The sequence below is a fragment of the Brachyhypopomus gauderio genome, chromosome 21 (assembly GCF_052324685.1).
Source record: "Brachyhypopomus gauderio isolate BG-103 chromosome 21, BGAUD_0.2, whole genome shotgun sequence".
Classification (NCBI taxonomy): domain Eukaryota; kingdom Metazoa; phylum Chordata; class Actinopteri; order Gymnotiformes; family Hypopomidae; genus Brachyhypopomus; species Brachyhypopomus gauderio.
This window is the reverse complement of record NC_135231.1, coordinates 302,501-325,910: the sequence shown is the minus strand read 5'-3', so window position 1 is coordinate 325,910 and position 23,410 is coordinate 302,501. Positions and strand designations below refer to the sequence as shown.

Sequence of the window (23,410 nt, the reverse complement as noted above, 5' to 3'; positions counted from 1 at the left end):
AACTCTATTATTAGCCATGATAAAACTCATTATTAACTCTATTATTAATCCATTAATTCTGCATAGCCTGCGGGATTGCCAAGGGTGATTATGTAGAATGACCTATGATCAGTAAAATTACTACTGAAACAGCTATTTTACCTTCATGTAACCCTAAAACATTTAATGGGATATAGAATGACATTTATATTGTAAGAGGTGTTAAAATGTGTAGAGGTCAACAGTAAGTTGTTTGTTTGTTCTAACACCTTGATTTGCTAATGAGTAGTGCATGTTCCATTTTTAGTCCAGACAGTCTTTCTGTCCCTGAGTTAGGCACCCTCAGTATTTAGCCAACAATTGATAATCTGACTTTGTGTATGTTCGTCCAGGCGTGCTACCTTTTAATAGTGTAAAAGAAAATGCAGTATTGGGGGATGTGAAGAGCTTAGTTAAAAAGAAAAACAATTGTGATTTTTGCATTTTAAATATAACTTGTTTCTAGCTAATTGGCGATGTAGCCCTGGGGAAATTGTTGATGTTTATTTATTTATTTTATTCATACTGTTTGTGTTTAAAATGTATAACCTTGTTATAAACTGTTTAATATGATTTGCAGTTTAATATTGGGCGTAGGAAAGGGTTAAACGTTGTGAGTGTAAGACGTTAATGTAAAAAAAAAAAAAAAAGCATTCTGTTTGGCCCGGGGTGAGTGTCACTAAAAGAAAAAAAAACTCCGTTTTTTTTAGTTAGAGAGAGAGACTCGAAAAAGAGAGAGAACATCGTGAGGAGAGAGTGAGTAAGAGAGCTATGAGACAGAAGCTTGAAATATAATGCACAACGCATTGTATTGTGTGCAGGTGTAGAATAATAAAAGTGCGGGGTTGTCAATTAAGAGAACCCGATAGTGAACCGTTTAGCCCTGAGTGGGGTTGCGAGGGAGAGTCTCCATGGCAACGTTTGCGGTGGACCTGGAGTGATGCTGCGGCTAGCGCGATGCTCGGTTAGCTTAGCCCAAACGGCTGACAGCCCCAAGTTTAGTTTAAGTTCGCTTCCTCGGTGAACCGAATCTGAGGGATTTGGCAGAGGACTCTTCCGCACTTTCTTTGTCTGCACCAGATAGCGGTCTGAGCTGCCGTGAGGCTCAGACTTCCTCTGGCAAAGCGGGATTCTCCGTCGCCGACGCAAGATAGCGTCTCTGCACACCCGTCCTCCACACCAGGGAGTGAGTCTACATTATTATTATTTGTTTGTTTGCGCCGATGAGCGCGAAACGGCCAGTTTAGTTTGTGGCCTCTACGTTCCCAAGCAGCGAATCAGGCCTGCACCAAAACACACACACACACACACACACACACACACACACACACACACACACACACACACACACACACACACATACATACAAACACACTGACAGAGCGGTTAACATTCAGTACGAAAGTCTGTACTGTAAAGAGTTATACTTGTCATCTGGGTTTTTCTTTTTTATATTTTTTATTTTCTCATTTTATGCACTTGTTGCTGGAGTGTAATGTCTTTAGTTGATAGACTGGGTTGAGGGAAATCCCGGCCTTTCTATAATAGGTATTTTAGTATTCTTATGTCTATGATAAGGGGATAGTTCTTCAAGATTAAAACCCCTTTGCTAACAGCTCATAAATTACTTAAGATAGCCCGAACTCACCTAACTCATATCATCTTGAGTAAAGGGGGCGCTACAGCTAGTTGCATTATTTGTTAAAATTCTTGTGCTTTTTTATTTTGATCTGAATATTTCTAAAAATAATAAATTAAGTGACCAGCAAAAGATTTTTTATTATCTGTGAGGAAAATCTTACACTATTAATAATGTAGTTGAACGAGTGTGAATAAAAATATTTCACAAAGGGAAACGAAACGTATGAAGAAGTTTAGCTTTGCGCGTAGACGAAAGGTAACCAGTCTCCAACCGGTCGTTACCATAACTACATATTGGAGCCTGGTTACATTTCCGTATTGGAAGTAGTATACAATGTTTTCAAAGATCATCTTTTTATGCAACTAGATTTCTAGGTTTCACTGCATCCATGTCATCCACGTCTCGTTTGTTCACTTCTGAGATTTTTTAATTCCATAGCATTAGAAAAACTAAAGGAAAGATTCGTCTCGTGCTATTCGATGTACTGACACTTTGCACTCTAACGGCTGAAGGTTACATAAGTAAGACTAAAACGAGAGATGAACAGTGCAAATATGCAGCACCTAGGGCCGGATTGTTAAATCTCCGCTAGATGTCATTATAAAACCTGTTAAAGTTTAAATCTAATCGAGTATATTTTATACACTAAGGAGGTTCTGTAATCGGAAGTTAGTGACTAATTAAAACATCCCACAAAGACATCCCCATATAGAGGAACCGGCGGGACGGAGACAAAAACTAAAACTGTAAGAAAAAAAATATTATCATCTTAACCCCAAACGTATCAAGAATTTACCCAGCCAGTGCGGGAACAGTAGTTGTTTGACGTGTTTTCCTGTGTCGCATTTCTTAGAACTTCTTTTACGTTTCCACTTCATAAAATTCAGGTTGTCATGACTGAACTTCCTGTTTTAAAAATCTGCCTTTTTGTAGAGGATCACGAGTATATTGCAGTGAAGTTGGAAATATGCTTATATTTAAGCTTACTATGTAGCAAAAGGGAAATATTTTCATGTTTTTTGGTTATTTTTAAAAATTATTCATGAATTTATTTGGTAGTGTTAATATTTTATAGTCAAATGCGATTGCAGTACATAGTCCTGCTCATGGTCATTGGGAATTTAAAAGATATCTCACCATGATCATATATCCAGTGTGTTTTGTTTTGGTAAGTAGCCACATGTAATTGCTTACTCTTCAACTTCCTGTTGTTTTATGAAATTGTTTCCCCCAATATATTAGGTTGGACCACCTGTGCCTTATCATGCAATACAAAAAATAGTTATATGTGTATTATGTAATAAAACCAAAATGTGATCTAATAATCTACATCTTTCTTGTAGCTTAGAGGATCCTTAGTGTTGATTGGATACTTGAATGATGGTTTGCCAAAGTGCATGTTGTTTCAGGATAAGCTGGTAAAATGTTTAAAGTTAAAGTGGGATATTTCAGACCAGCTAAGTGCATCTCCTGGTGGTTCTAACAACCACCAAAGAAAGAGTTTGTTTGGGTTGGTTTTGACATTCACCTTTTCAGAATGCTTAAGGGGTGCTATGTAAGACTTTGCCTAAAATTATACAACATTGCCAAGAGAAGCATATTATTAAATCTAATCTGAAAACTGTTCTGTGTAAATTACATGAACATCCTCACTACCTCAAAACTTAATCTAAAACAGTTCTCCTGTCCAACCTACAAATCCATATTTTGATTTTGACATAGTTTAAAAAAAGATGAAATCTGCAGAACCCCGTTTCCAGAAAACAATTCATTCAATGATCTCTATACATTACATGAACATTCTTCATTCATGTGTTGAAGCTGCAAACTAATTTGTACACAGCCTACTTTTATGAATGGCAGACTCACCAGGCAACAAAAAGCTGTAAAAGAATGTTTTTTAATTGCAGTAGTAAAAACTCTTTTACAACAGGCCACACATGCTCAGTATGAAAACTATTGTGGATGTACCAGGCATTAAGTACAAAAAAAATCTCAGGAACAGTTTTATTCTGATAATGAAAAGTCCATACCAGAGCCAGAGTGGCTAATCGGGAGATTCGGGAGGATTCCCGATGGGCCGGCTCATGTCAGTCTCTAGTTTGGGCCGATTGGGAGGGAAAAATAATTTTGGGCCGTATTTGGGCATGAAACTCCCAGGCTGAAAAAGTGTCCCACTCCGGCCCTGGTCCATTCAACATAATATAGAATGCTCATGTATACCGTAACACATGAAAAAACTATGATGAGGTTCATGCTTTCAGTTATGGTACATATGTTTAGGTTTTTGTGTAGTTAATTGATTTGCTGATCTGTTGTGCATGTTCCATTTTTTGTTGCAGACACTTTCTCTGATTTCAGTTTGTCTGTGCCAATATTCACGGGCCATAAAGGTTTGTCCAAATGTGACTTCCAATCAGGTGCAAATCGAGAAATCCAAAAAGTGTTCACCAGGTAAATCTAAAGTTTCTAGAGTGTGTAAAATGACTTTAAAAAGTCCGGTCCTTCAGATCCTATTGGGTGCAACTTGCCCTATTGTGTGCAACCTGTTTCTAAATGGGAGCCTTGATCTATAAGATGTGAAGCTACCTAGCTTTGAGGGGGACTGGGGTGAGCTGGACTAAAGTGTTTCTTTGTCCTTTTTAGCATCTGTCCTTTTCCATGTCCCATTTGTCACATGATGCCATAATTCTTCTCTATGAAGTATTGTGTCTTTGCTGCAAACACCTACATTGCTTCACCAGGTGCATAATCTCCATGACAGTGTTGAACTCCAGGGTTGGTTAGAATGCACATATTGATAAGCTCCCCATTCAAACTTGGTTGTATGAATAATTTCTTTACTCATTTTTGGTTACGCCTCTCCTCACCTTAATAATAGCATCAGTTCTGTCAGTTAAGGATTCCACCAAAATGAGAGATGCAGTCATGCAAAGGATTATTAGGCAAATCTGCAACCACCCTTTTGGCATCCTGATAAATGTATCACACTCTTCTACTAACTGATCAATGTATCACACTCTTCTACTAACTGATACATGTATCACACTCTTCTACTAACTGATACATGTATCACACTCTTCTACTAACTGATCAATGTATCACACTCTTCTACTAACTGATCAATGTATCACACTCTTCTACTAACTGATACATGTATCACACTCTTCTACTAACTGATATATGTATCACACTCTTCTACTAACTGATACATGTATCACACTCTTCTACTAACTGATCAATGTATCACACTCTTCTACTAACTGATATATGTATCACACTCTTCTACTAACTGATACATGTATCACACTCTTCTACTAACTGATCAATGTATCACACTCTTCTACTAACTGATATATGTATCACACTCTTCTACTAACTGATACATGTATCACACTCTTCTACTAACTGATCAATGTATCACACTCTTCTACTAACTGATATATGTATCACACTCTTCTACTAACTGATACATGTATCACACTCTTCTACTAACTGATCAATGTATCACACTCTTCTACTAACTGATACATGTATCACACTCTTCTACTAACTGATCAATGTATCACACTCTTCTAACTGATACATGTATCACACTCTTCTACTAACTGATCAATGTATCACACTCTTCTACTAACTGATACATGTATCACACTCTTCTACTAACTGATACATGTATCACACTCTTCTACTAACTGATCAATGTATCACACTCTTCAACTAACTGATACATGTATCACACTCTTCTACTAACTGATACATGTATCACACTCTTCTACTAACTGATACATGTATCACACTCTTCTACTAACTGATCAATGTATCACACTCTTCTACTAACTGATACATGTATCACACTCTTCTACTAACTGATCAATGTATCACACTCTTCTACTAACTGATACATGTATCACACTCTTCTACTAACTGATACATGTATCACACTCTTCTACTAACTGATCAATGTATCACACTCTTCTACTAACTGATACATGTATCACACTCTTCTACTAACTGATCAATGTATCACACTCTTCTACTAACTGATACATGTATCACACTCTTCTACTAACTGATACATGTATCACACTCTTCTACTAACTGATCAATGTATCACACTCTTCTACTAACTGATCAATGTATCACACTCTTCTACTAACTGATACATGTATCACACTCTTCTACTAACTGATCAATGTATCACACTCTTCTACTAACTGATACATGTATCACACTCTTCTACTAACTGATACATGTATCACACTCTTCTACTAACTGATCAATGTATCACACTCTTCTACTAACTGATACATGTATCACACTCTTCTACTAACTGATCAATGTATCACACTCTTCTACTAACTGATACATGTATTACACTCTTCTACTAACTGATACATGTATCACTCTTCTACTAACTGATCAATGTATCACACTCTTCTACTAACTGATACATGTATCACACTCTTCTACTAACTGATCAATGTATCACACTCTTCTACTAACTGATATATGTATCACACTCTTCTACTAACTGATCAATGTATTACACTCTTCTACTAACTGATACATGTATCACACTCTTCTACTAACTGATACATGTATCACACTCTTCTACTAACTGATCAATGTATCACACTCTTCTACTAACTGATACATGTATCACACTCTTCTACTAACTGATCAATGTATCACACTCTTCTACTAACTGATACATGTATCACACTCTTCTACTAACTGATCAATGTATCACACTCTTCTACTAACTGATACATGTATCACACTCTTCTACTAACTGATACATGTATCACACTCTTCTACTAACTGATACATGTATCACACTCTTCTACTAACCGATACATGTATCACACTCTTCTACTAACTGATCAATGTATCACACTCTTCTACTAACTGATCAATGTATCACACTCTTCTACTAACTGATACATGTATCACACTCTTCTACTAACTGATCAATGTATCACACTCTTCTACTAACTGATACATGTATCACACTCTTCTACTAACTGATCAATGTATCACACTCTTCTACTAACTGATACATGTATCACACTCTTCTACTAACTGATCAATGTATCACACTCTTCTACTAACTGATACATGTATCACACTCTTCTACTAACTGATACATGTATCACACTCTTCTACTAACTGATCAATGTATCACACTCTTCTACTAACTGATACATGTATCACACTCTTCTACTAACTGATCAATGTATCACACTCTTCTACTAACTGATACATGTATCACACTCTTCTACTAACTGATACATGTATCACACTCTTCTACTAACTGATACATGTATCACACTCTTCTACTAACTGATATATGTATCACACTCTTCTACTAACTGATACATGTATCACACTCTTCTACTAACTGATACATGTATCACACTCTTCTACTAACCGATACATGTATCACACTCTTCTACTAACTGATCAATGTATCACACTCTTCTACTAACTGATACATGTATCACACTCTTCTACTAACTGATACATGTATCACACTCTTCTACTAACCGATACATGTATCACACTCTTCTACTAACTGATCAATGTATCACACTCTTCTACTGATACATGTATCACACTCTTCTACTAACTGATCGATGTATCACACTCTTCTACTAACTGATCAATGTATCTCACTCTTCTACTAACTGATACATGTATCACACTCTTCTACTAACTGATCAATGTATCACACTCTTCTACTAACTGATACATGTATCACACTCTTCTACTAACTGATCAATGTATCACACTCTTCTACTAACTGATACATGTATCACACTCTTCTACTAACTGATCAATGTATCACACTCTTCTACTAACTGATACATGTATCACACTCTTCTACTAACTGATCAATGTATCACACTCTTCTACTAACTGATACATGTATCACACTCTTCTACTAACTGATCAATGTATCACACTCTTCTACTAACTGATACATGTATTACACTCTTCTACTAACTGATACATGTATCACACTCTTCTACTAACTGATCAATGTATCACACTCTTCTACTAACTGATACATGTATCACACTCTTCTACTAACTGATCAATGTATCACACTCTTCTACTAACTGATATATGTATCACACTCTTCTACTAACTGATCAATGTATTACACTCTTCTACTAACTGATACATGTATCACACTCTTCTACTAACTGATACATGTATCACACTCTTCTACTAACTGATCAATGTATCACACTCTTCTACTAACTGATACATGTATCACACTCTTCTACTAACTGATCAATGTATCACACTCTTCTACTAACTGATATATGTATCACACTCTTCTACTAACTGATCAATGTATTACACTCTTCTACTAACTGATACATGTATCACACTCTTCTACTAACTGATACATGTATCACACTCTTCTACTAACTGATATATGTATCACACTCTTCTACTAACTGATACATGTATCACACTCTTCTACTAACTGATACATGTATCACACTTTTCTACTAACTGATACATGTATCACACTCTTCTACTAACCGATACATGTATCACACTCTTCTACTAACTGATCAATGTATCACACTCTTCTACTAACTGATCAATGTATCACACTCTTCTACTAACTGATACATGTATCACACTCTTCTACTAACTGATCAATGTATCACACTCTTCTACTAACTGATCAATGTATCACACTCTTCTACTAACTGATACATGTATCACACTCTTCTACTAACTGATCAATGTATCACACTCTTCTACTAACTGATACATGTATCACACTCTTCTACTAACTGATCAATGTATCACACTCTTCTACTAACTGATACATGTATCACACTCTTCTACTAACTGATCAATGTATCACACTCTTCTACTAACTGATACATGTATCACACTCTTCTACTAACTGATACATGTATCACACTCTTCTACTAACTGATCAATGTATCACACTCTTCTACTAACTGATACATGTATCACACTCTTCTACTAACTGATCAATGTATCACACTCTTCTACTAACTGATACATGTATTACACTCTTCTACTAACTGATACATGTATCACACTCTTCTACTAACTGATCAATGTATCACACTCTTCTACTAACTGATACATGTATCACACTCTTCTACTAACTGATACATGTATCACACTCTTTTACTAACTGATACATGTATCACACTCTTCTACTAACTGATCAATGTATCACACTCTTCTACTAACTGATACATGTATCACACTCTTCTACTAACTGATCAATGTATCACACTCTTCTACTAACTGATACATGTATCACACTCTTCTACTAACTGATACATGTATCACACTCTTCTACTAACTGATATATGTATCACACTCTTCTACTAACTGATACATGTATCACACTCTTCTACTAACTGATACATGTATCACACTCTTCTACTAACTGATACATGTATCACACTCTTCTACTAACTGATCAATGTATCACACTCTTCTACTAACTGATACATGTATCACACTCTTCTACTAACTGATCAATGTATCACACTCTTCTACTAACTGATACATGTATCACACTCTTCTACTAACTGATACATGTATCACACTCTTCTACTAACTGATCAATGTATCACACTCTTCTACTAACTGATACATGTATCACACTCTTCTAGTAACTGATCAATGTATCACACTCTTCTACTAACTGATCAATGTATCACACTCTTCTACTAACTGATATATGTATCACACTCTTCTACTAACTGATACATGTATCACACTCTTCTACTAACTGATCAATGTATCACACTCTTCTACTAACTGATATATGTATCACACTCTTCTACTAACTGATCAATGTATTACACTCTTCTACTAACTGATACATGTATCACACTCTTCTACTAACTGATACATGTATCACACTCTTCTACTAACTGATATATGTATCACACTCTTCTACTAACTGATACATGTATCACACTCTTCTACTAACTGATACATGTATCACACTCTTCTACTAACTGATACATGTATCACACTCTTCTACTAACCGATACATGTATCACACTCTTCTACTAACTGATCAATGTATCACACTCTTCTACTAACTGATCAATGTATCACACTCTTCTACTAACTGATACATGTATCACACTCTTCTACTAACTGATACATGTATCACACTCTTCTACTAACTGATCAATGTATCACACTCTTCTACTAACTGATACATGTATCACACTCTTCTACTAACTGATCAATGTATCACACTCTTCTACTAACTGATACATGTATCACACTCTTCTACTAACTGATCAATGTATCACACTCTTCTACTAACTGATACATGTATCACACTCTTTTACTAACTGATCAAGGTATCACACTCTTCTACTAACTGATACATGTATCACACTCTTCTACTAACTGATCAAGGTATCACACTCTTCTACTAACTGATACATGTATCACACTCTTCTACTAACTGATCAATGTATCACACTCTTCTACTAACTGATCAATGTATCACACTCTTCTACTAACTGGTAGCACAATTCAGATTTCATATGCTGCTCCAAATAATCTTACAAGTTTTCAACGGGATTGAAGGCCAGTCATTTTGATGACCTTCATTGTTATATTGTTATCATCAGTACAGTCCCACCCAGATTGAGCCATAAACACTCTCACCCTGAGATGCGAGTATCAGTGTTTTGTTGTGTATGGATGTGAAGCACAAATTATATATATATATTCATTGTGCTGTTTTAATTTTGGCCATTCAGGCTTTTTCAAGAAGCATGACTGTGGAAATAGAGCAATCATCTGTGAGGAATGTCCTAGTGAGAAATACATGGAGATTAGTAACACTGCGGAGGAGTGTGAACACTGCTATCGGTGTGATCCTCTGGGTGAGTAAAACACTGTCACATGTCATTTTAACGATGGCTGTCTAATTCTAGTGTAAACGAGGTTTGAATGAAATGTTCTTGTTTTACAGAGAATAAGGAAGTTAAAAGTTATTGTACATCCAAGAAGAATACGGTATGTGGCTGCAAAGATGGCTTTTACAGAGAGAACCACTCGCTCATTTTTACCTGCAGGAATTGTACAATGTGCAAGAACTGTAGCTCATGTAAGTCAGCAGGCTGACACACACTAAACTGAAGCTGTGACACATTTTAATCTAAAATGTCCAAAACAAAACCCCAAAAAACTGAATATGACTCAATTCAAATTTTTGTTCATGTATGTGATTGAAACAAATAATAAAATAGACAAGGTTGTCCACAGTCTAACTTTTAACATAATGTTAACTTAATGTGACAGTGTTACAACATTACGATCTCTGGTTTTGCTTTTGTCATGGTTCAACAGGCCCTGAATGTAAAGACTGTTGTGGACCTTGTAGGTACTATTCGATTGGACAGGGGAAATGCATCCAATGTCTCAAGTAAGACCATTTTTTCCAATAGGCTGCTTTCCTCACCACATCCAAAGTGTTTTCTTAGAGTTCTTGATTTGTTTTCTTTGCTTTTGAGGCCTAGGTATTCATTTTAAGTTTCAAAACTTGGATTAGGACTGAAAACAAACAGAGCTTTAACCACTTCAAAAAAGGAAAGTTATTCAAATTGTTTTTGACTATTCAAAGTGAAATCATATAGTATATAGGTTAGTGGGTTGTGGGTTTCCTGCATACAGGAGCACCACTGTCAGAATTTCCTGCTATTTTGCAAAGTTTTGCTGTTCAGCTGTCCTGCAGTTAGTGACCCATGCTAGACTCTCACTTATCCTTCAGACGAACTCAAATTCACAGTTGAATACTAATACTCACACACTGTATGACACAAGTTGTCAGCCTTTATTTGACCTCTTTTATGACTAATTTGCAGAGGTGGACATTCCAGGTTCAGAAAGTACAAGTCCTCACCAAGATTTTGCTCAGGCTTCCTGGATTGTGTAGATTCCACTAATTTTTCCTGGCTTGCACTAATTAGAAAAAAATTCAGCAAGCTTGAGTAAAATCCTGGGAAGGAATTTTACTTTCTGAACCTGGAATGTCCACCTCTGCAAATTAGTCATAAAAGAGGTCAATAAAGGCTGACAACTTGTGTTTGTTGTGTCAACTAATTTGACACTAACTGGTGCAACGTACGTGTTTTTAATGTGTCTGAATTTTAAATACATTTGAAAATACTGTTATAACTAAAATAGTTATTACTAAAACAGTATATATACACTAAAATGATACCCCAGTGTGTGAAGGCATTGACCCCACACTGTGGGAAATCATTGATACCCCGGTGTGGGAAGCCATTGATACCAAAATCTGGATATGCATGTGCTTATAGAATAAGTAATTTAAGGAGAGAATATTAGTGTAAAAGACAATATACAGTATATGTCCCAGGTGTTTGTTAGGGTATGTCCATAATTCTTGGTTGATGTAGAACAGGCCAGGATCAGACAGCAGGCAGACTTCATTAGCATAGGAGAATCCAAGCTCAAAAACAGGTACACAAGGCAAAAATCTGATAGGGCTAATCAGACAAGCAACTCAAGGACTGACTATATACAAACACATATTGAGATGAGCAGGGAACAGCTGTAGATGGTGAAGAGGGCTTGATGGAGCAAGGGTGGGGGGTAAAAACAAAAGCCATCGTGGAAAAAAGGAAAATAGATTTATTTACTTGACAGGAACATAATTCTTTTTTGTTAGCTCTTTTTATGTCGTGGATTCATTTCATCGCATGCTTTAGCTTCAAACATATTTGTTTAAAGCTCCTCCCTTCGGACATGTCCGTGTGTCTGAATTTGTTCTTGTAGGTGTTTGTTTCCATGTGCATTTTGTGTTGTGTGTGTTTATTATTTGAAGCACCTGTCTCTCGTCTTTGGTGATGTGCTACACTTGATGTGTTGCTAGTTATGGTCTGTGTATTTAAGTGTGTGCCTTGTTCCTGTTCCTTGTCTTTTGTTATTTCGTCTACATAGTGTGAGTTTCATATTCCACAGTCAACTGTCAGATGCATTATAAGAATGGAAGTGTTTGTGAACGACAGCATAGTGCGAAGAGGTCGACAACTTTCTGCAGAGTCAATCACTACATACATCCAAATATCCAGCCATACATCACCAAGTGCAATTCAAAATGTCAGATGCAGTGGTGTAAAGCACACCGTCACTGGACTCTAGTGCAGTGGAAGCGCGTTCTGGGACGAGTTCTGGGTTTGGCGGTACCAGGAGAACGGTACTTGTCTGACTGCATTGTGCCAAGTGTAAAGTTTTGGGGACGGGGGATTATGGTGTGGGGTTGTTTTTCAGGAGCTGGGCTTGGCCCCTTAGTTCCACTGAAAGAAACTCTGAATGCTTCAGCACACCAAGACATTTTGGACAATTCCATGCTCCTAACTTTGTGCGAAACTTCATCTTCCACCATCACTGTGCACCAGTGCACAAAACAAGGTCCATGACGACATGGATGGCAGAGTCTGGTGTGGATGAACTTGACTGGCCTGCACAGAGTCCTGACCTCGAAAAGATAGAACAACTTTGGGATAAATTAGAGCTGAGAGCCAGGCCTTCTAGTCCAACATCAGTATGTGACCTTACAAACGCGCTTCTGGAAAAGTGGTCAAAAATCCCCATATAGACACTCTTAAACCTTGTGGACAGCCTTCTCGGAAGAGATGGAGCTGTTCTAGCAAGGTGGACCGACGTCATATTGAACCCTATGGATTAGGAATGGGATGTCACTTAAGCTCGAGTGTGAGTCAAGAAAGGTGAGAGAATACTTTAGGCAATAAAGGATAGTTTCACATGGTCCAAAGCAGTCTGCTTTGCTGAGGAGTTTTCTTGAGGGGGAACCCTGGTTCTAGCAGGGCTTGTCTTCCCGGGGTGCCTCCCCTGGTTACGGGACGGTGTACCACGGCTGGAACATCCTTTCCCTTATGTCCCTGATGGACTGAGAGAGCTCGCCCGAGTCCCTGAGGGGGGGAGGTGAGCTGGAGGATCTGCCCGGGGTGCTGCCTGAAGGCCATACACCCCTTGCCTCCACCGCTGACAGGGGGGTGAAGGAAAAGGGCAACAGTGTGACGCTTTTGCCCACGCAGTGCTTGCTCTATCCCTCCCTCTGAGATGGATATGGAGGAGGAGGGCCACACCGTCACACCTCCCTCCGAGCCAGGGGCAACCCCTCAAAGCTGAGGGGATCCTTCACTCAGGGGACGCGCAGTCGTGGCACTGAGGGCTGGTTAGCGCTCTCGCATGAGGAGAAAGGACCCAGTTGTGCACGTTCCTGGTGGAATCCCCAGCATGCACCACCCAATCAAAGAGGCCCCATGGCCACAGCACGCCCCGAGAAGGAACAGAAGGGCAGGGCACAATCACCAGCTGCCCCTGCCATGTGAGTGTGGTTCTCGGGCATGATCACGGCACTTTAGACTTAGACTTTTAGACTTTTCCTTAATCTTTATTGTCATTCATTGTACACAGGTGTACGCAGAACGAAATTTCGTTGCATTTAGGCTCGCACAGTGTACAACAGAATTTTGGATATAAAAAAAAAATATATATCAATAGATTTCCAGTAACCCAGGTTTGAGATAAAATTACAAGAATGTGACAGATGGCATTCCAGGATTAGCCAAAATATGTGATAAGACTGTACAATATAGAGATGTAGAGTGTAGCAGCCGGGACAAATATTGACTGGATATTGAAGTGTAGAAGTGTAGCAGCTGGGATTCAATTAACATGGGTATGTAGTATATATATATAATGTACATATATCTATATGTATATACATATCTACAAATAAAATAGAATAGAATAGCAGCACGAATAAATATAAGTGACACAGTGGTATCAGGTAGACCGGCAGTAGTGCACAGATGGCATGTCGCTCAGCCATTTCCTGCCTTCGTTCAAGGAGTAGAGTTCACCAGTCTGATGGCTTGAGGGAAAAAGCTGTTGCAGAACCTGGTGGTCCTGCATCGAATACTCCTGAATCTTTTACCAGAAGCCAGCAGTGAGAACAGTCCACAGTGAGAACGAGGGGTTGCTGATGATGTTGTGTGTTTGGGATATGCAGTATGATGGCGTGAGGTCCTGGATGGGTGGAAGACCCGATGATCTTCTCCGCTGTCCTCACCACTCTCCTCACATTCATCCAATCAGAGTTATTCCAGTCTGAATTATGGTATTGAATGCCGAACTGAAGTCTAGGAACAGCATCCGCACATGTGTGTTCTTCTCCTCCAGATGTTCAAGGCTCAGGTGAAGAGCAGAGGAGATGGCGCCCTCAGTGGAGCAGTTTGGCCTTTAGGCAAACTGGAAGGGGTCAAAGGTGATGGGTAGTCTGGAGGTGATGTGCTTCTTGATCAGCTTCTCAAAGTACTTCATCATGATTGGAGTTAGTGCCACAGGTCGGTAGTTGTTTAGGGATGAGATCTGGGGGGTTTTGGCACTGGAATGATAACAGCGGACTTGAAACATGTTGACACTTTGGCTAGATCCAGTGAGGTGTTGAAAATGTCAGTTAGAACATACGCCAACTGGTCTGCACATTCCCTGAGCACCTGACCCGGTATGTTATCAGGGCCGGGGGCCTTCCGTGTGTCGACTGTCCTCAGAGTCCTCTGTACATTATCAAGGTCGAGGCAGAGCATCGCTTCATCCTGATGGGAGACAGCTCTTACTGCAGGGGTGTTATTTAGTGCCTCAAATGTCCCAAAGAAGTTATTTTGATCATTTTAAATGTCCACATCGTCATCACCCACCGAGGGGGCTACCATGTAATTTGTAATAGACACCTGCAGGGTCTTCATCCATGGTGTAGGGTGGCAGGCTGGGAACCTGGAGTGGTGCCCGGGAAACGCCTCCATCAGTGTGCCTGTGTCTGTCCCTGTGTTTGTCAATCCTGTTTGTCAAACAGATTTCTCTCCGGGTGAGGCCTTCCTGGTAGCTCCTGGTTCTGGCAGCACTGTGCTCTGGTCCTTCATCATGGGTCTGGGGCTGAGCTGCTGGTGCTGGGCGCTCCAGGAGGAGCCCCCCCTGGTGTTGGGGGGGTTTGTCACAGTACAGCCTCTGACTCCTTCCTTCGGTGTGTCTGTGTTTGGATATGATTTTTTAGTTGTTTGTGTCCGTGTGCCTTTTGTAGTGTGTGTACGTCTATTATTTGTAGCACCTGTCTCTTGTCTCTCGTGATGTGTTACACTTGTTCATTGTGGTCTGCATATTTAAGTGTGTGCTTTGTTCTTGTCCCTTGTCTGTTGTTGTTTTGTCCTGCACAACCCTCGCGAATGTCACTGCACTTTGGCGCTTGATGTCTCTCAGACTCTGGGGTTAAAACTAAAGATTTGATTTGCTTGGCAGTCCATTTGATGAAGCTTAAGAATAGGTGATCCTGAGTGTACAGCATATCAACCACTGAGTGCGGTTACATATGTTTATGCATTTATATTTATATCTCTTTAGGCAGCAGCATCAATGTATTGACTCCTGTCAATTGGAAATACATAAAACAGGTAATAAGTGACACACTATTTGGCACGATCTGTCAAACACACAGATTCTCTTTTGAATAACAGATATGAATGATCTTTTGGTGTATTTTCTACAGGAACACCTGATCATCTACAGATGTTTGTGGTCCTCTTGTTCATCCTGTTACCATTGGGGCTTGTTGGTGTCCTCATTCACATCACTTACAGGAGGGGGAAGCTGTGTTGCTTGGACTATAAAAAGATCAATAAACATGTTGTACATAATAGAAACATGCCAAATATCCAAGTTTTACCTGGTAAGTATAAAGGTTAATGTGGTGTGTATATGTATATATGTATATGTGTGTATAAAGGTTGTCTTTAGGACAATGTGGTGTGTATATTGTCTTTAGGACAATGTGGTGTGTATATGTATATATGTATATATGTATATGTGTGTATAAAGGTTGTCTTTAGGACAATGTGGTGTGTATATGTATATATGTATATATGTATATGTGTGTATAAAGGTTGTCTTTAGGACAATGTGGTGGGTATATGTATCATTATATGATGAACATTCAGTATAAAGTATAAAGGTTGTCTTTAGGACAATGTGGTGTGTATATTGTCTTTAGGACAATGTGGTGTGTATATGTATCATTATATGATGAACATTCAGTATAAAGTATAAAGGTTGTCTTTAGGACAATGTGGTGTGTATATGTATCATTATATGATGAACATTCAGTGCTTGGGGTGTTTATATGCTGGATTTGTGTAGGATGAAATGTGTATGTCCATTTTTGTAAACACAGACACTTAAACAGAGTGTGTTTATGTTTTTATTGTTTACAGATCAGCCTTGTGCACTACACAACATTCATTTACCATTGGTATGTATCACTCAGAACCTTTAATGATCCATTCTTGTATTCTATGCATTTTAAAAATGAACTTTTACTTTATTTTTAAAGCATGTGAATCCTGAACCCACCTGTGAATATCCTGAGACCAAAAGCAATGGACATTGCAATGTGGACTGGAGCTGCCCACCAGTGCCCCTCATCACAAATGAGGACACAAAAGGTCTTTTTATGTAACGATTGAAGAATGTCTCTTAATATTTTGTGTGGAATGCCTCTTATCACGTTTATGATAATGCTTACAGAAACTGTTATTCGAACCTGTAGACAAACTCGGAGTATCATCATGTCCATTATAGTGTATTGACTTTGAGTTATATATTTCCTCTCTCAACCTGAGTTTTGTGTAGGACAGATAACATTTACTTCCAATCTTAAAATCTATGTTTCATGTATTTCTGCATTGTGTTTCAAACCGAAAACACATGCGAGAAAACAAGATCTTTCCTGTCGGTGTGGAGCTTTATCCTTATGTCAATCAGGGGGGGTGTTTGTGAAGTTGTCAGCTAAGCTGGAGGCACACAGATGGCAAACAGTGATAGGAGGGCTGCAGAGAACCTGTTAAATCAGATAGGATAGCCTAGTGTGATCTGACCTACGTCTCTCGTATCCTGTCACCTCCCTACATGGTGAAGTTATTTGCCTGAAATTAAGTTCTGCAGAAAGACGTGAGCTTCACCTTCCCAAAGAGGCCTTAAGTAAACTGTAGCAGGTTCTTTGAAGATTTGGCTATACATCAGAATAGGTAGTTGTAAAGCCTGAAGGAATATTATGTGTTATCATAGTGAAAAAATGTATTTATTTAGTTAGGGAGATGTTAAAATTTAATGACTAATATTCCATTTTAATGAAAGAAAAAAAATAATAGTTTCATAAGTCTTAAAAATCTTAGTTTTTTATAACTGAAATGAATGAGTCAATTTCTTATTAATCTGATAGGAGAATTGTGTTGCATTGGTGAATAATGTAGCTGACTGATGACTTCATCTAAAATCTGAGTTCCTGTTTCTGGCCCGCTGCAAACCCAGCCTCTCCATTCTGCACCGTTATAGGCATTTTATCTTCACAGTCATAAACAAGTATCCCCTTTCCTCAGGGACGAGAAGGGGCGAGGCACCGTGGTCAGCTCCTGTGCTTTATACAATCATCAAAGAGGTTCCAGTGCGCCGCTGGAAAGAGTTCTTACGGCTGCTGTCGGTGTCGGATGACCAGATGGAGAGAGTGGAGCTGGAGGCGGGGCCCTCCTACCTGGAACAGCAATACCAGATGCTGCGGCTCTGGAGTCAGAGGTGTGGCGTAGATTTGGAGAACATCTTCTCTACACTACACTACATGGATCTTTCAGGCTGTGCACAGGAACTGCAGGACAAGTTACGTCAGCTGCAGGTTGCTATGACTGATGGCCAAGGTGTGGTTTAGGCACCTACATCTGTGGCTAATTATGCATTTTCTCCAGATCCTAACCCTTCATTGCTGATGTTCTCAGATACTTGTGCAAGGACTTTCAAAACAGAACAAGTTTGACCACCATATGACCCTGGATAAGTACTGTACTATACATTATACTTAGTATCACAAGAATAGAAATCCATACTAGCAATATGATGCTAGGTCTCGGGTTTAAAATGTGGATGGTTATGGTATGCCGTAATTAATGTATTTCTGTTTATCATGCAGAATGTTTGTTTGTTATTTTGGTTTGGTGTGTTTGTGTTTTTCTATAACATTTCAAACAGGAACACAACAGTAGGTTTTGAAAACCATTAGGAAATATTAATTAACCATCTGCTGCCACAAACCATGGCTTGTGGGTGAAGTATGTACGTGACATTTAAAAAGTTCACAGACCATTTTGTATTTTATTGCAAGCTGTTATTTATATTGAAATGTTGATTACACACTGACCTTAACACTTACCAGTGATTCATCTGTGTCAGCTGATTTATATCTCTGTGGTATTTTGTGGTTTTGTTTTCATACTTGATGATCATTAGGTATGTACTAAACTGTGTGTGCTTTTGTGTGTCTGAAATAAAGTTTATACACTCTGAATGTGTATGTACGTGCGTGCGTGAGGCTACAATATTTGCTCAGTGTAGTAGTTATGAACTGCGCAGGGGATTTGACAATCCACAAAGCAGGTGTCCCCAGTAGGCGAATGGCAAAAGTCCCGACACGTACAGTTAAGATTGCTGGGCAACGTGGTTACAGCAGAGCACGCGCGGAAATTCCCCTTGCTCTTAGGACGAATATCAAGTGCATTGAACATGTTTCTTAGCATGCACATTTCCCTCACACAAGAACAGGACGTCACCGAAACACGTAGTGAGGGGAGCCGTTTTCCATCAAGTCTTTGATGGTATGACGTTGGTCTAGAAGTTATGCTGTAGGACTTTGTGACTCATTCACTTCGCCCCCGCCCCCTTTGAGTAGGCTATCGCAGGTTTAGGGTGTATTTTTATAAATCTAAAAAAAAATTATATTAATTATATATGAGAGTGAAAACGAAATGAAAAGATTAGCTTGAAATGATAGAGATGTATGCAGAAGTCTGTTTTGGCATCTCAATACCAAGGTCGTTTGTCGTTTCCATAACAACTACAAGACACATGAGCGCGTGGATGGTCTAGCGAGCTCGCTACAATTTAGCCAAAACATGCTGATTAAGATAAGTTAGGTTCAGCGTAGCTTCTAGTAAGCTGCCAGCAAGCAATATATTTATAAACACCTACTCGGTACAAACATCAACCCAAATTGTGTTTTTCTTGTCCAGCTTGCTTTTTTCTGCACTAACAGGAAATACAATGAACAGGTGAGCACTGGCTCAGCCAACCTGCTGTTTAGAGACGTTTAGATATTTAGAGACAAATTAACTTTGTGTTTTCATTTGTCTGTGTCTTGCTTACTGGTTTATATCGCACTAAGATACAAAGCTTTAACTTTTATTTGGCTTCCTATCAAGGTTCAACCATGGTAACAGCATATTGAGTTTCTTTCGACGTCTTTAAGCAAGACGCCAGTAACCTATAGGCTCATTTGGAAGTTTAATAGCTGGTCACGAGGGAATGGAATGAAGAAAGGTTAGCACCAATGTCACTCGGACTGACAAACTTGAGTGCTTGTTAATTTAATTTATTAAATTAATAAATTTAGGTAAAAGACTATGTTAGGTTACTTTTTGTTAGAAGTAGCTAATTGAACGTCTGCTCTGTGATTATCAATCAATCAATCAAAGTTTATTTGTATAGCGCTTTTAACAACTCAAGTTGTCGCAAAGCAGCTTTACAGGGTTTACAAGGTTAACAATACTATGGGTCCAGAACCCTAATGAGCAAGCCAAAGGCGACAGTGGCGAGGAAAAACTCCCTATGATGGTGGGGAATAGGAAGAAACCTCGGGAGAACCAAGACTCAAAAGGGAACCCATCCTCCATTGGGCGGCCCGTTAACACACAAATACACAAGTCACACATAATTCACACAATCAGACTATGTAAAAGGTAGAATTGAAAGTTCTGGGTTTTGATATTGTTACTGTAAATGTCTGTTGATGAATGCCAGGCTTTCATTCCGTGTCGGAGCAGTGATGCTGGTATTGTACGCTCCGACTGCAGTGTTACTCCCCAGGTGAACCCCGGTATCAGCACATCCACCGGCAGCCAGACCATCCCCCAGGTGCCTGCAGGTGCATTAGCACATTTGTTTACACCATTCGTCTTCTTATCAGAAGTTAGGCAAAGCCTACCTTTTTGATTAACTGAAAAATTATGCAAGCTTTTTGTAACCTTAGTTTATTTGTTTACATAGGTAATGTCAAATCAATATAAGACTGTAAAGAACATCACAGAAAAAGAAGATGAACGTCTTCCATCAGGGTTTAGGAGCTGTGGACCTTTGCAGAGAGGGAGACAAAATAATCTCATCTGGTGATGTTGGTAGAGCTGTATCTCTGTATACACATGCATTTGGGAGTAATGCGGGATCTACTATTGCACATATGCGCAGCTTGGACAAGTCTTGTTTACAACAGGTTATTTCTACTCTGGAGGCTTGGCTTGATGGATGTTGGATGTCTCAGAACTCAATGGAGGGCCTCAACAAAGGGCTTGTAGCATCATTTCTCTCCACATTGTGTCCCGGTAATGTTTCTGCCTCACTTTTTAAAATGGAGTCAGTCTTGCTAGGGTCTGGCCTGGGCTCAGATGAGATATTCACTAGATGTTCTGCTCTTCTGGAGGAAAAAAGATCGCTACATCCCGAGGGTTCTACACGCTTAATTCTAGAGTTAACTCGAGCTCTTGCCTCCTTGATTTCAGATCCGTACAATCCCAAAGGCCCTCAGCTATATTTGCAGGCCTTCCTTGGGAACAGATCTGAGGCAGTAAGACTTGTTAAGGGTCGGCAAGCAGAGCATTTGCCTCAAATAGTCAAAGCTTTTTTTGCACAGATGTCCCAGAAATTCCCCATTTTCCATGCTGAGTGCAAGTTGGAGAACACTTTGAATTATAAACAAAGGACTAAGGAACTTTGTCCTTCTAAATCAGTTGAGTTTCTACTTGCTCTCTCCCCTCAAAACACTCTGGTAAGGGAGGTGCAGGCAGGTGTCTTGTATTCTTTTGGTAAGTTTGAGGAAAGTGTTGAGGCTTTTTCTCTGGCTCTGCAGTTGTCAGAACCACAGACGGATACAGAGTCAAACATGGACCTGGCCACACAGGGAATGGGACTGGAAAGGAGAGCTAGTTTGCTAGTGGCCAGGGCAGCATCTTATTTTTCTGCTGGTGGACGAGCAGGGGAAGCTTGCCGAGACCTTGGCGAAGGCTTCGCCGTTCACCCAGCCACGGCCAGGCAGCAGTTCCAGCGGCTGTTTGCTGAAAACGGTGCAGACGTGGCAGCACGTGTCCAGCTGCGGCAGCAGGCGGAGAGAGACCTGTCTGGTTTCAGGGAGACGGTTCTGGCCCGGAAGGAGTTGCGCTCCAGTGAGGGCGTGGAGCTGCTGGACCCAGCCATTGCCCAGCTGCGTGCCCTCTGCCACCTGGAGCCTGACGGAGGCGGACGGGAGCTGCGTGCGCGTCTGGCCGACTGCCTACTTCTCCGCGGCGAGTTCCGCGAGGCCCTCTCCATCAGCAGCCAGCTCGCTGCCGCCCCGCCCCCTCAGAGGAGCTACCAGAACACGGTGCAGGTGCTGCGTGGCTTCGCCCGACTCCTGTCTGAGGACCGCGACGGAGCTCTGGAGGACTTCCGGGCCGTGATCGAGCACAGCGTTCCCCACCCCCCAAGCTGCGTGAGAGCGCTCTGTGGCAGGGGCCTGGTGCGGATGATGGCGGGCTCACACTACCTGACAGCGCTGGACTACCTCACAGCCAGCCGGCTCCAGCAGCAGGACGCAGCTCTTACCGTCAGGTGCCTGGTTCCCTGGAACTACCGTGGGCTGCTGTGCACAGTTCTGCTGGAGCAGGGGAGGCTCATACTGGAAGAGGTCGGAGAACAGAATACCAGTAAAGATGCAGGTACTGTTCAGGACCATCAGCTTACCAACCAGCTACTGTCTGCACAGACAAGAGAGAGCTACAACATCAACAAAGAAGGGTGAAGTATCACTGTTTAGTTAACATCTTAACATCCACAGTGAAATCTTCCTTCATTTATTAGTACATGTACTATTGTTTGAGTTTTATTCTGCAGTCCTTAACAAATGCATAAATACGTTGCAAAGCAGTAGGAGTAACCAACACGATGGAATAAAATGATTATGATGATAATGATGAGTAGTAGTAGTAATAGTAGTAGTAGTAGTAGTAGTAATAGTAGTAGTAGTAGTAATAGTAATAGTAGTAGTAGTAGTAGTAGTAGTAATAGTAGTAGTAGTAATAGTAGTAGTAGTAATAGTAATAGTAGTAGTAGTAGTAATAGTAGTAGTAGTAATAGTAGTAGTAATAGTAGTAGTAGTAATAATAATAGTAGTAGTAGTAATAGTAGTAGTAATAGTAGTAGTAGTAGTAATAATAGTAGTAGTAATAGTAGTAGTAGTAATAGTAGTAATAGTAGCAGTAGTAGTAGTAGTAGTAATAGTAGTAGTAGTAGTAGTAATAGTAGTAGTAGTAATAGTAGTAATAGTAGTAGTAGTAGTAGTAGTAGTAATAGTAGTAATAGTAGTAGTAGTAATAATAGTAATAGTAGTAGTAGTAGTAGTAGTAATAGTAGTAGTAGTAGTAATAGTAGTAGTAGTAATAGTAGTAATAGTAGTAGTAGTAGTAGTAATAGTAGTAGTAGTAATAGTAGTAGTAATAGTAGTAGTAGTAGTAATAGTAGTAATAGTAGTAA

General features: G+C 39.6%; 2 protein-coding genes across 10 annotated transcripts in view; both read left to right on the top strand.

Moving 5' to 3' along the window:
* Positions 1-805: 805 nt before the first annotated feature.
* Positions 806-19,112, top strand: LOC143485187 (tumor necrosis factor receptor superfamily member 25). 4 transcript variants are annotated; one of them, XM_076984503.1, is made up of 10 exons: positions 806-1,204; positions 4,003-4,114; positions 10,465-10,590; positions 10,680-10,814; positions 11,057-11,132; positions 16,157-16,206; positions 16,302-16,481; positions 17,023-17,060; positions 17,142-17,253; positions 18,187-19,112. In XM_076984503.1, the coding sequence occupies exons 3-10, from the start codon at positions 10,533-10,535 to the stop codon at positions 18,507-18,509; spliced, it is 972 nt and encodes a 323-aa protein (XP_076840618.1). In that variant the 5' UTR covers positions 806-1,204; positions 4,003-4,114; positions 10,465-10,532; the 3' UTR covers positions 18,510-19,112. The 4 variants fall into 4 exon arrangements, with proteins under 4 accessions (XP_076840618.1, XP_076840619.1, XP_076840617.1 ...); XM_076984504.1 differs by lacking the exon at positions 806-1,204 and adding an exon at positions 1,995-2,406; XM_076984502.1 differs by lacking the exon at positions 806-1,204 and adding an exon at positions 2,464-2,828.
* A 547-nt stretch (positions 19,113-19,659) lies between these two features.
* ttc34 (tetratricopeptide repeat domain 34) overlaps positions 19,660-23,410 on the top strand; it is a 9,815-nt gene continuing 6,064 nt past the window's right edge. For 2 of the 6 annotated variants that reach the window (XR_013122812.1, XM_076984567.1), the window contains exons 1-2: positions 19,660-20,774; positions 20,897-22,675. Coding sequence is in view for 5 of the 6 variants with exons in the window: in XM_076984567.1 (XP_076840682.1) it covers positions 20,946-22,675 (1,730 nt within the window). In the remaining variant the exon portion in view is untranslated. The remainder of the gene's footprint in view (positions 20,775-20,896; positions 22,676-23,410) is intronic. The other 4 variants (XM_076984566.1, XM_076984564.1, XM_076984565.1 and 1 more) reach the window with 4 other exon arrangements.